Source organism: Rhinatrema bivittatum, chromosome 5, assembly GCF_901001135.1.
Source record: "Rhinatrema bivittatum chromosome 5, aRhiBiv1.1, whole genome shotgun sequence".
NCBI lineage: Eukaryota > Metazoa > Chordata > Amphibia > Gymnophiona > Rhinatrematidae > Rhinatrema > Rhinatrema bivittatum.
Genome location: NC_042619.1, coordinates 2,841,444 through 2,854,313, shown reverse-complemented (window position 1 = coordinate 2,854,313; position 12,870 = coordinate 2,841,444). Strand labels below are relative to the sequence as shown.

The 12,870-nt window shown below is 40.9% G+C and overlaps 1 protein-coding gene across 5 annotated transcripts in view; it reads right to left on the bottom strand.

Annotated features, from left to right (window-relative positions):
* The window catches only part of ILK (integrin linked kinase), a 261,691-nt gene that overhangs the window by 236,322 nt on the left and 12,499 nt on the right, over positions 1-12,870 (bottom strand). For 2 of the 5 annotated variants that reach the window (XR_003856806.1, XM_029601903.1), the window contains exon 2: positions 8,921-9,145. The exons of 1 other annotated variant lie outside the window; for it this stretch is intronic. Coding sequence is in view for 2 of the 4 variants with exons in the window: in XM_029601903.1 (XP_029457763.1) it covers positions 8,921-9,009 (89 nt within the window). In the remaining 2 variants the exon portion in view is untranslated. Of the gene's footprint in view, positions 1-8,920; positions 9,146-12,870 lie in introns of those variants that run through there. 2 more of the 5 variants (XM_029601904.1, XM_029601906.1) reach the window with 2 other exon arrangements.

Sequence of the window (12,870 nt, the reverse complement as noted above, 5' to 3'; positions counted from 1 at the left end):
CAATTTGAGAGCTGTATGAAAAAGATGAGGGAATGATAGGAACTACAAGCTGAATTAGTTGGTGTGGATAGGCAGACGAGATAGGCCATATGGACTGCCAAGCTGCTTGTCCTCTGAGAAAAGGGAGCAATGAGCGAGCTGATAAGGTTTAGAGATGACACAAAAATGTTCTAAGTAGTTAAACATAGGCAGACGTTGAGGAACTGCCAACCAATTTCACAACAACCACTGACATCTAGCAGCTCTCAAGCCACAGCCCACATCAACTAAGAAAGTGGCCCCGATTACAATGTTCCGCTGCTTGACCCCACTCCTCCAGGTTCCAGAGAGAGACATAGACTCACCTGAGCCACCAGACAGCAACAAAAGGCAATTTGCAAATTCATTGCCACAGTTTCAAGCCATGCTGAAGGAAAGCTTCAATTCTCCTAGCCTAAGTATCTTTCAGAGCTGCCCCTCCTTCTACCGGAAGAACACAGAGCACCCCAGCACTACCACCTTCGGAAAACGTAACTGTTCTAAGGGGTACCAGCTGGCAAAGCATATCCTCATTTAAGGTTTGCTTCTGGAGCCTCCCATCCAAGGGCAATCAGCTCTTGAATTGCATCCAGGAGGGGAAAGAAACAAATTGCTTACGTAGGGTGACCACAAAGGGATCAGTCTTTTGTGCACCCATAGTCAGCCCAGTAACAAGCGGCTTCAGAGTCTGAGATAGCAGACTCGGTAACTTATCAGCATAAAAGAAACAGATCAGAGTCCAAATTGGGAGGGATTTCCCCTTCCGCCAAAGAGGAGAAACCCACATCTTCGCCAGAAACATCTGCATCCACATCATTCTGCAAATCAGGGACTTCTTTACTGTGCTGACAGCCACCACTGGGTACATATTCCCTGGAAAAGGAAGATGGCCTATACCAGGACCTATAGTCCTCAACCTGATGCCCTTGAATCGAACACCTCCTGAAGATGTTTCCGTCCTAGGGTCAACTGAAGAAGGGGGAAACCTGCAATGAGTCTCTTTCAGCTCCAGCCCCCCCTGACCGAGGAGATGGATCTGCAGCCAAGGCAGCGCTGGCATAAGCTTGCAGAAATCCTTGGCTGTATTGCCTTTATATGACAAGCAGCACAGGTCGCTAGGCGCTTAGGCTTGTCACTGGCACCATATTGCCTTGCTCTACTTGTGCGCCAAAATAAAAATCACGTTTAAGCAGTCACAGTGTCTCGCGCTCAAGAAGGCGTTCAGCGCACTTAAGTCAATGTGCACTCAGGTAGATGCTCAGTACACACTCTAGTCATCACTCAGTATGCGCTCAATCAGATGCTCCATATGGGCTTGGGAAGGCATTCAGCGCGTGCTCAGGCAGGCGCTTGGTCAGTCTCAAATAGGCGCAGCAAAATATAGGTCGCGCACCAGTAGGTGCGCACATGCACTCTACATCACCACACCGCTGTGCGGCAATCATGCGTAAAAACAAGCGGACAAAAGTGTTGCCATGGCCTACCACGTGGCATGAAAAAGAATGGCCTGGGAATGGGGCTTTGCCAGAGATCGCCACCACAGCTCCCCAGAGAAGTGAGAGGGAGGAAAGAAGACGCCAACCACTCACGTCGAGGGAGGAAGACCCGATAATAAAGGAATAGGGGAATAAAACCTCCATACGCTCTGCCTTCTGCTCATCTTCACATACTTTTACTTTTTTTTTTTTTTTTTTTTAAATTTGCCTGAGCTCAGCCGGGTCTTAGTCTATGAGGGGAGAGGGTGAAGGCCTTCACTGCCCAGCCTCCCTCGTCTGACAATTGCTTTAGTTATTTTTTTTTTTAAACTACAGGCAATCCCCAATAGGGAATTGCAAGTCTACCATGGAGAACACTGGCGGGCTGTCGTCAGGGAGGGACTATATGTCCGTGTCATCAGCTTTACTCAGTCTCCATCTGCTGGTAGAGGTGCATAACCCACTGGTGAGCAGAGGAACTGAAACTGAATCCTGATTTAAAAAAACAAAAAAGCGGAGGTCCTGCATATATGGAAGAAAGTCACCAAAGCCCCTGAAAGGAAAGATAATTATCGATAGGATATTATGAAAAGTTTAGGCGTATTATTGGATTGCTGCTTTTCTTTTGAACATAAAGGTCAAGCTGCGTTTACAATTGGCCTTTCGCCACCTCTATCAGACTGGGCATAGAAGAGGGATGCATTAGCGCAAGCTCGTCTACATTACTGTAACTTTTTACTTTACATAAACTACAAGCAATAAAAACCGCAGCAACCCAGCATTTGACAAATTCACTACAATTATGAAAGGAGAACTCCAATTTTCAAATCACTGCAATGACTGCCATTAAAATGGTTTACTTAAGGTTTTCACCTTTACGTCATCAGGGGGTGACGCTGATAAAAGCCGCGGCGGCACCGGAGGGGCAAAATCCTTGCCTTGACCTCCTAGTTTCTACCAGCTACTGAGACATCAACTATTGAGACAGTTTTACCTGGTGAAGCTTTTTACACGCTATCATTGTTCTTCAAGCAATCTTCCCGCGCTACAGCGATCCAGCCTTGGCTAGACAAGCCCCCCACTCTCCACGTCATCAGGGGGTGACGCTGCTAAAAGCCACGGAGGCACCGGAGGCGTCGCGCGACAAAGGGGCATGCCCCTTTGCGAGACCTGAAGGAAATTGCCAAGATATTAGAGCTACAACATGGAGATCCAAACAGTGACTGGCCAGGGTCGGTTTAACCTTTTATGTAATTTTCACAACTTTTGTTATAGGTCTAAAAGTATAAATAGGAATAGTTTATGTCCTATTACACCTATGACAGCAGCACTTTCTGTCTTATTCACAGCATTAACAGTTATGTACTGTAATGCTCAGTCTGTTAGACAAAAAAACCCTATTTTTGCAGATATTTTAAATGACAAAAAGCCTGATTTTTTATTAATAACTAAGTCATGGCTAGCAGAATCGGATACGGTAATTTTAAACAGTTTATGTCCGAAAGATTACCTGGTCTTCTCCCTGTCTAGAGTAAAACGCAAAGGAGGAGGAATTGTGGCGCTTATAAAGTCTTCCATTAATCCGATTAAGAAACTAGTAGTAGATACAGATTTATTTTATTTATTTTATTTAAAAGTATTTATATACCGCTTTTTAAAATAAAATTTTATCAAAACGGTTTACAACATGTTAAAATAAAGTAAAAATAAAATATAACTAAAATAAACTTAAAATACATAAATTTAACTAAATAGCTAGATAAATGTTAGCTAAAACAAATTATTAAATAACAAAATAATAATAATGGTAACATGCCATGGGTAAAGAGTAGGGAGGGTAAAAGGGATGGAGGGGGGGGAGGGGGGGGGGGTAGCAACTTATCGAATTGTAGTGTCCTAGAAAGAACACAGATGGGATGATAGAGGAGAGACGTTAAGATAATATGTATCTGATGAGAGAAATTTAGGGGATGGAGTTTCATTTTTGATCGGGGAGATGCTTAGTGGGAGTGTTAAATGCTTGTTGAAAAAAGAATGTTTTTAAAGCCTTTTTGAAATGATGAGGATTTGATATTAAACGGAGTGGGTTGGGTAAAGAGTTCCAGAGAGATGGTCCTGCTACTGAAAAAGCTCTTTTCCTGGTGATATCTAATCTAGCCTGTCGTGGTGATGGAATGTCTAAGAGATTTTGAGTAAGTGATCTTAAGTGTCGGGTGGGTTTGTAAATGCGGAGTAAGGTGCAAAGCCAGGTGGATGTAGAGTTGTAGATTAAACTATGGATGATTGAGATTACTTTGTATTTTATCCTGTATTTTATGGGTAACCAGTGAAGGGAATGTAAAATAGGTGTAATGTGATTGCGAATGGAGGTACCGGATAATAAGCGAGCTGCACTATTTTGAACTAATTGTAGCGGGTGAATTGATGAATCAGATAGACCTAGATAAAGAGCGTTACAATAGTCTAGACCAGAAAATATAAGCGATTGTAGAACAGTCCTGAAATCACGATAGAAAAGAAGAGGACGAAGACGTTTCAGAAGCTGTAATTTGTAGAATGATTTCTTTGTTAGGGAGGAGATTTGTTGTTTCATAGATAAGTCTGTATTTATGGTTACACCTAGATTTATGGCATGGCAGTTAATTGGGATGGTTGAGCCATTGAAAGTGAAATGAGATGGTGGGCCTATAGAGGAATCTGTAATGGATGTTAAATGGACTAATTCAGTTTTTGATGGATTTAATTTTAAACGATTATGAGATAGCCAAGAGTTAATGGTGGAAAGGTAGAGTGAAACTAAAGATAGAGTATCGGACCAGGAAGTTTTGTAGGGGACCAGAAATTGAATGTCTGCATAAATTTTGAATTGTAGGTTGAGTGAAGATAAGATATGACAAAGCGGAAGAAGATATATATTGAATAGTATGGGAGATAATGAAAATCCTTGGGGAACGCCGGATGGAATTGTGTAGGGGGTAGAGGATTGATGGTTAATATTAACTTGTTGAGGACAATCTGTAAGAAAAGATGAAAACCAACTTAATACTGTTCCAGTGATGCCTATTGCTTGTAGGCCTGAGATGAGAATTTGGTGTTCGACCGTATCAAATGCTGCTGAGATATCTAAAAATACTATAATGTAATCTGTATATGAATCAAATGCCCGGAATAATGTATCAAAGGTAGATAGGAGAAGTGTTTCTGTAGAGTGTCCCTTTCTGAAGCCATGCTGGTTAATGTGGAGAATGTTATTTTCGGATAGAAAGTCAGAAAGTTGACGTAAAACTGCAGATTCTATTAGTTTAGCTAATGATGTGAGGGAGGCAATATGTCTGTAGTTATTGAGATCGGCTGTACCTTTTGTTTTTGATTTTAGAATTGGTAGAATGGATGTTTTTTTCAGATTAGATGGAAATTGTCCTGTTTCTAATGATTGGTTAACTAGGCTACTGAGAAAAGAGTATGCATGATGACCAATAGCTTTGAAGAAGACTCCTGAACAAGGGTTGTAAGGTGAATTTGAGGGTTTTTGTTTGCTGATTATAATTTGAATTGAGTTGTCTGAAACCGGACTAAATTCGGACCATTGACAATTAGGTTCTTTCTTGACACAGGTGGGGTAGGGTAGTTGTGAAAATTCTGTGGAAATGTTGGTTACTTTTGTTTTAAAGTGGTTGGCGATTTTATTGCAAAATATTGTATCATGATCTGCGAAGCTTTCGTTATGTGGAGTGATTAATGTTTTTACTATATTAAATAAAGTATTGGGATTTCCATTGGCTTTGGAGATTATCTTTCCATAATAGAGTTTTTTGGCTTGATTTATTTCTTTGTAATAGTGCCGAAGGGTACATCGATATGCGTTTTTTGCTTCGGTTGTTCTTATATGTCGCCATTTTCGTTCCAACTTTCTGAGGTGTGTTTTAAGTTGACGTAAAGATTTTGAATACCAGGGGGCATTGGGTTTCTGTTTCCTGTTGTTTATTTGGTGTTGTTTATATGGAGCAATCAGATCTAACGTAGATGTAATAGCTGAATTCCATTTAGATACTGAGTCTTCTATATTTGATGATATGGAGATAGGTAAGTTAGGTATGACTGCTTCTACAAATGAATCTTGATTGATAAATTTCCTTTTAAATATTGTAGGTTGTTTTCTAGATGTGTGTCTACAGATCCTTTTGAAATACTTAAAATTACAGGGTCGTCATTAAATATAATTGTCTATTGTCCCCCTATAACACTGGAGAAGCATTCATCAAAATTTTTTAGAACTTATTACCTCACTAAACTTGAATCTCCAAAATACTATCTTATTAGGTGATTTTAATATACACGTAAATGCACCAAATAAATCTCATTTTTAGAAGCTATGAAGAGCATGGGTTGGTCTCAACTAATCTCTACGCCCACTCATAAAAAAGGTACTACATTAGACTTGGTATTTCACAACCCTGCAGGGATTACAATTCCCCTGGATCAAGTTAAGAATGAAGAAGTACCGTGGTCTGACCATCACTTAATCTCCTTTTCAGTAGTTATGGAAAAACAAGACAGAGTAAATCTTCCAAAAAAAGTTATAGATATTAGGTTACAAATGAGGAATTCCTGACTGCATTTGCTAACAAATTACTGATAACATTGCAAGATGAGGTAGGAAAAACAGTTGAGAGTTGGAATAATTCCATTACGGACACTCTAAATATTGTAGCTCCATTAAAATCTACCACTATATACAAGAAAAAGTCAAACAACCCTTGGTTTACAAATGCATTGCATAATTTAAAAATATCTTTGAGAAAAAATGAGCTTATGTGGAGAAAATATAAGAATAATCAAATAAAAAGTAGTTACTTTGCAACTTTAAGAATGTATAGACAAGAGGTAAATACAGAAAAAAAGAAATTCTATGCCAAGAAAATCAATTTGGCTAATAAAAATCCAAATGTATTATTCAATATTGTTAAGTCACTAGTGTCTCCTCCGAGCTTAGAATTATCTGAAATTGACAATAGTACTTGCGATAAAGTAGCCTTATTTTTTCAGTCTAAAATTAAAAATATTATAGCTGAATTTAAGAACTTACCTTATCCAACCTATTCAGATCAAATTCCAGTTTATAACTGGAACTCTTTTGATAAAATTTCAACTGAGACAGTGCAAAAAATAATCAAACAAAAGCTATCTAACTCCCCTTTAAATCCTTGTTCCGGTGTCATCTTTAAAGAATTAGGTGAACACTGTCCTGATGCAATTTGCTCGATCATAAATCAATCATTGGAAACTGGAATTTTTCCACATCAATTGAAATTAGCTTCTATTACCCCAATTCAAAAAAAAAAAAAAGTCATCCTTTCCTTTAGATTTTTCAAATCTTAGACCAATTGCTACCCTCACTTCTCTGTCAAAAACTATTGAATCATTTGTTTTTTTTCAATTGAAAGAGTATCTATTACAGCATGACATATTACACCCAGACCAACATGGATTTAGAAAGGGTTACTCAACAGAAACCCTCTTACTATCCTCCTTTGACACGTATGTAAGAGGATTTGACTCAAACACTGACTTTCTATTGATTATACTGATATCTCTGCAGCATTCGATATGCTTGACCATAAGATCCTCTTATCCAGACTTCAAATGATTGGTGTGCAAGCCACGGTACTAAACTGGTTCAATAGCTATCTCTCTAATCGCTGCTGTCAAGTAAATTTTAAAGGCAAATCCTTACAAATCTATACTCAAACTATTGGGGTCCCACAAGGGTCTTCCTTGTCACCAGTATTGTTTAACATTTATCTTCTACCATTGTGTCAAATTTTATCTACATTGGATGTCCAATTTAAGATTTATGCGGATGACATTCAACTCTATGTTCCATACAAATCTTCCTGGGCTGAGACCATCTCATTATGCAATCTTTACGTAAGGACAATCGAGCAATGGTTAAGCCATAGTCGGCTTAAGCTTAATTCCAAAAAAACAGAATTGCTTCTCTTAAGTGTGATTGATAATCCCACAAATTGTCCGCCATCATCGGTCACATTAGGTAATGAGGTAATTGAAGTTAAAAAAGTAGCCCGTAATCTAGGAATACAAGTAGATACTAATTTATCTCTAACACAACATGTTTCTCATTTAGTAAATAATTCCTTTTTTAAATTACAAACTCTAAAAAGATTAAAACCATTATTAGTTAAAGCTAACTTCCAAACAGTCCTTCGATCTCTTATCTTTGCTGGCTTAGACTATTGTAATAGTCTATTTCTGGGTCTCCCGGACTCCACCTTAAAATCTTTACAACAGATTCAAAATTCTGCGGCTCGATTGACGACAGGTTCGCCTATGAGACATATTTCTCCCATCTTGTCCAATTTACACTGGCTTCCTATTAAATTCCGTGTTAAATATAAAGTATTGTTTCTAATTCACTCTTTAATACATGACCCGGATTCAATTTGGCTCTGTACTTCATTACGGTTATACAAACCTACTAGACATCTTAGATCTACTAATAAATATTTACTTGACGTTCCAACAGTTAGGTTGGCGAGATTAAATATAACCAGAGAAAGAGCCTTTTCGGTGGCAGGACCCTTGTTGTGGAACTCGCTTCCCAATACATTAAGGCAAATTACCAATCATAAAGAATTTAAGAAGGCAGTAAAAACTCATCTATTCAAGACAGCTTTCGGAGACCTTGATGGTTTGAACACTTAACTCCAAAGAGCTATACACCATCTGCTTTTACTTAACAATCCAGTTATTTATTGTTTATGCTATTGGTAACTATGTGATATAGGCTCTGGGACATTCTGATTTATTTTAAATTTTCTGGTTTTCACTTGTTTTTGTAAAAAGTAGTAAAGTTACTTTTAAAGAATTAAGATTTATAAGTATATATTGTATTTATTTTCTTATCTATTACTTCACTTTTTTATTTTTGTTATTTTGTTTTTATTTTTATTTGTATTGTTTTTAGTCAAAAATTTTTATTTTTAGTTATTTATATTTCTTTTGACCTCCTTTTTATAATCGAACTTTGTAAACCATTTTGGTCAAACCTTGTTTGTGAAAGACGGTATAAAAATGTTTTTAAATAAATAAATACAGTTTTTACTCTATTTAGACCATCACGCAGTTTGCGATCATTGAATGATCGCCTCCTAAAAGTTTCTGGCCCAGCTGAGATCACATTAAGGACATGGATGAGGGCTTTCTAGCACATTATTATGGCATTGACTTCCAGGAGAGATTTGGTTTTCAGAGGATGTGTTCTATCAAAACTTGATTGATCCTGCGGGCCTTTTCTTAATTTCACCGTAATGTCTTGTACAGTATTATAGATTAGGGTAGAAGGTAATTAATTATAAAAATGGACGATGATGAACGGTGTGCTGGAGAATAATGGTACAAGCACTCACCCTTGGTTCAAGTCATTTTCAGTATTGTCCAGCCATAACCGGACGGCCACAGCATTGCCTTCGCGGCACTGGGTAAAGATGTCATCCATCTTGCCTGAGGGCACTCAGCACCTCTGTTCACAGCTGGAATCCAGAAATGTTACCAGTTCAGTAGTAAAGATCCAGCATGCGAATAAATCCACAAGGAAAAGTAAGAGGCAAAAGCAGAGCTCCTGCCTCTGACACCTAGAGGAGAGAGAGAACAAGGCATGCCCATGACAGGTAAGGGTTATCGACTGACACAGACACTCTTCAGTGCACTCTCCTGCTCTGTGACTATGTGTATGCAGGCTTGGAGGTGAGGCTGGCATATAGAATGAGCCCTAATCCCCATCAAGCACACCTAACTCCTAGCACGTGGCAACAACATCCACAGACAACAGCCTCAGTCACTCCCTCCCTCCTATCCCAGTCACTCCCTTATCAAGCTCTCTTTTTCCAATCTTTAGTGCATCTAGCCCTCCTATGCATCCAACTAAACCAACCTACCATACAACTGTCTCCTCCTCACCCTTTCCCTTACCTGCCTGGCCCATCCATCCATTCCTCACCTTTTCCCTTACCTGCCTGGCCCATTCCTCCTTTCCTCACCCCTTCCCTTACCTGCCTGGCCCATTCATCCACTTATCTCCTCATCCCTTCCTCTTCATTTAACTCCCTCACAATTCCATTTAAAAATCTTTTCTTGCCGAATAATTTATACATTTATTGTTAAAGTAATGCTGAAAGTGGTAAAATGAAAGAACTACAAAGTTCAGAAAAGCAATAATTAGGTGTGATGAGGAGAGGGCAAAACCCCCGGAAAGGAGCTACCCAGGGAATGGGCCAAAGTTAGATCCCAAGAGTGAAGAAACAGGTGCAATGGACTACATTTCCCAGGTTCCATAGCAACCTGGACAAGTGGGACTCTGGAGGAGGAGCTTCCAAGAGTAGGAAGAGCAGAGACTGCACATCCACCAGGTGCAAATGAGAGGGGAAGGGAACCAGAGCAGAGATTATCCATGAAAGTGGAAACACCCGAGTTATTGGAGGAGCAGGAGTACATGACATACTTACGGCCTACGTAAGTTTGTTTTTACACTAAACTTTGTAAACCACAATTAGTGCCAGGACTGCAATATTGACTTTAAGCAGCCCTCGTGAAAGAAAGATTGGGGCAGGGCAAAACCTTTCTGCTGCTAAGGGAGGGGAGGAAGCAAAGCCACTGCAGGTAAACTGTGACCAGTGCAAGGACTGCACGAGTGAATCCAGGGCTCCAAAATGAGATTATTTTTTACTAAACATTATCAACTGCTGTAAGAGGGAGGGCACAGGGCACAGGGCCCTGTCATTACCAGTCAAAGGGAGAATTCCTATAGTCTAGCCTGGTGACAGGAGTGGACCTACTCTACGACCATCACATTTTCTTATTTTCATGAGGATTATAAGCAGGATCCTCAGTCCCCCGTGAGTCTGTGGCTAGAGAAAGGGCCTCAAAATCGGGCTTTTGCTGTGTAATTCCCCTGAAATCACACACAACCAGAAGGGAAAGACAGCAGTGGCAGTCCTTCCACCACCCGGGCCCAAGCGGCACGATAGTGTCCCATATGGTCAAACTGCAAGTCTAGACCAGGCCGTAGAAGGCAGCAGACCTGGCAAGAAAGGGAGGGCAGAGGATCGGGCATGGGCTCAGGAAGACGTCTGGCCATGGGGGGTTGAGACAGAGGATGGAAATGAGAGACAGAGGAAAGAAGAAAAAAAAAAAGTAAAGCACAGTGGAGGCAGGCCTGATAAAGGAGCCTACAGGAGGAAAAGCGATAAGCCGTGGTGGCAAAAGAAAGCAAAACAAGGATGTGAACAGTATCAAAGAAACTATCAGAACCAGTGTGAAAGTTTACATATTAATATTAATTTTATGAAAATTGACTCTGAGCTCTGGAGAGTCGGATTGGACAGCATTTTGTTTCTCTGTTTTGGGAACGAGCCTCTGTATTTTGGTTTCTCCTTCTCTGGTGTTGCACTGCATGTAGGGTCTTGCTTCTTCAGGTCTCCAGCTCAGTTTTCTTTTTCTGGTCTGTGATCACTTATTCTATATTTGGAGAGGGTCTGTGTGTTCTGCTAGCGTGCAGGGATCTGTAGCACTGTTTTGCCAACAGGAAGTGTGTTGGTGTTCTAGGGTCTGCTGTAATTTATTTTATTTTTGTATACCGATGTTCGTGGTAGCTTCACACCGGTTTACATCAAATGTACAGAGAATAACAAATAAAATAAATATAAAAACATTCATAAAATAACCATGAACACTAACCCTAACCCAACTAGCACTAAGATTTCATCTATATAGCTTTAGAAACAGAGAACCATGATGGCAGCAGACGACCATATGGCCCAACCGGTCTGCCCACCCACTAATTTAGGTTTATAATTCCCATCACTCCCTCAGAAACCCCTGAATTTTGATACCATTTTTGTCTCCACTACCTTCAGTGGAAGGCCGTTCCATGCAGCCCCCACCCTCTCTGAAAAGAAATATTTCCTAAGATTACTCCTGAGTCTACCCCCTTTCACTCTCATCCCACGACCCCTTGTTCTAGAGCCTCCTTTCCACTGAAAGAAGCTCACGTCCTGTGTATAGAAACCTTAGGAACATTTAAATCTCTCTATCATATCTTCCTTATCTCATCTTTCCTCTAGGGCAGTGATGGCTAACCTATGACACGCGTGTCAGAGGTGACACGCCGAGACTTTTTGCTGACACGCGCAGCGTTACGTGGACTATCGGGAATTTTTTTTTAATCGGCTGTGCCGAGCCTTTTTTTTTTTTTTATTGGCTGCGCCGACCCTTTAAAACTAGTTTTTTAGTATCCCCCCCACCCTCCGGACCCCTCCACCCCCCCAATGCCCCCGGGCGCAGCGACAGGCAGATAGGCAGGGCCACAGCCCGAAGAAAAAGATCACGTTTAAACGCGCTGATGCTCCTCCTCCTTCCTGCCTGTGCGGCCCCGGAAGTAAACGTTGCTGGAGCCACGTGAGCTGGAAGGAGGTGAAGCATCGGCGCGTGCAGAAGAGGAGCAGCGCTTGCGTTTACGGGCAGCCGCGAATCCCAAGTCGCAGCAGCCCGAGAAGAGGAAGAGGCCATCCTGCGATGACCCGTGAAGAGGAGGCCCAGAGGTGAGAGTGAGGCTGAGGGTCTGTAGAGTGTATGTGTGTGTGTGTGTGTGTGTGTATGATATGAGTTGAGAGATTGTGTGCGTGTATGAGATGAGTTGAGAGATTGTGTGTGAGAGTGAGGACCTGAATATTTGCAGAGGCGGCATGTGCTTGAGCAAGACAGCATGTGGGAGTGAGAGCCTGTGCTTGAGCAAGACAGCATGTGGGAGTGAGAGAGAGCCTGTGTGTGTGAGAGTCAGACAGCATGTGCCAGTGAGAGACTGTGTGTATGAATGATTGTATGAGAGAGAGCATGTGACAGTGAGAGCCTGTGTGAGAGAGAGAGAAATGCATGTGAGAATGAGAACCTGACTGTGTTTGAGGGAAGAAGATGGAGAGAAAAGAAATAGAAAAAAAGACAATATAAAAGGAAATGGCAAAAAAAATAAGAAAGGGAAGGTGGGAAAAAAAAGTCTGTGACCAACCGATTAGAAAACTAACATCAGACAGCAAAGGTAAAAAACAAAATAAATTACTTTTTAGTGATTGGCACATGTAATCTTTGGGAATGTGCAAGAATAGCACTTTCTCTATGCGGATCTCACAATGTACGAGATCAGCATGGAGGACCTGGAAGCCCATGGGGCCTGCACAGAGGAGGCAGCAGAATGGGCTTCAGTGTCAGTAGCAGCAATCGGCATCTCCCCAATACTCATGCGGCAGCAGTGACAGTGGCAGCAGAGGAATGAGAGAGGCTCTGAGGTTGCTGGAAAAAGAGGGGG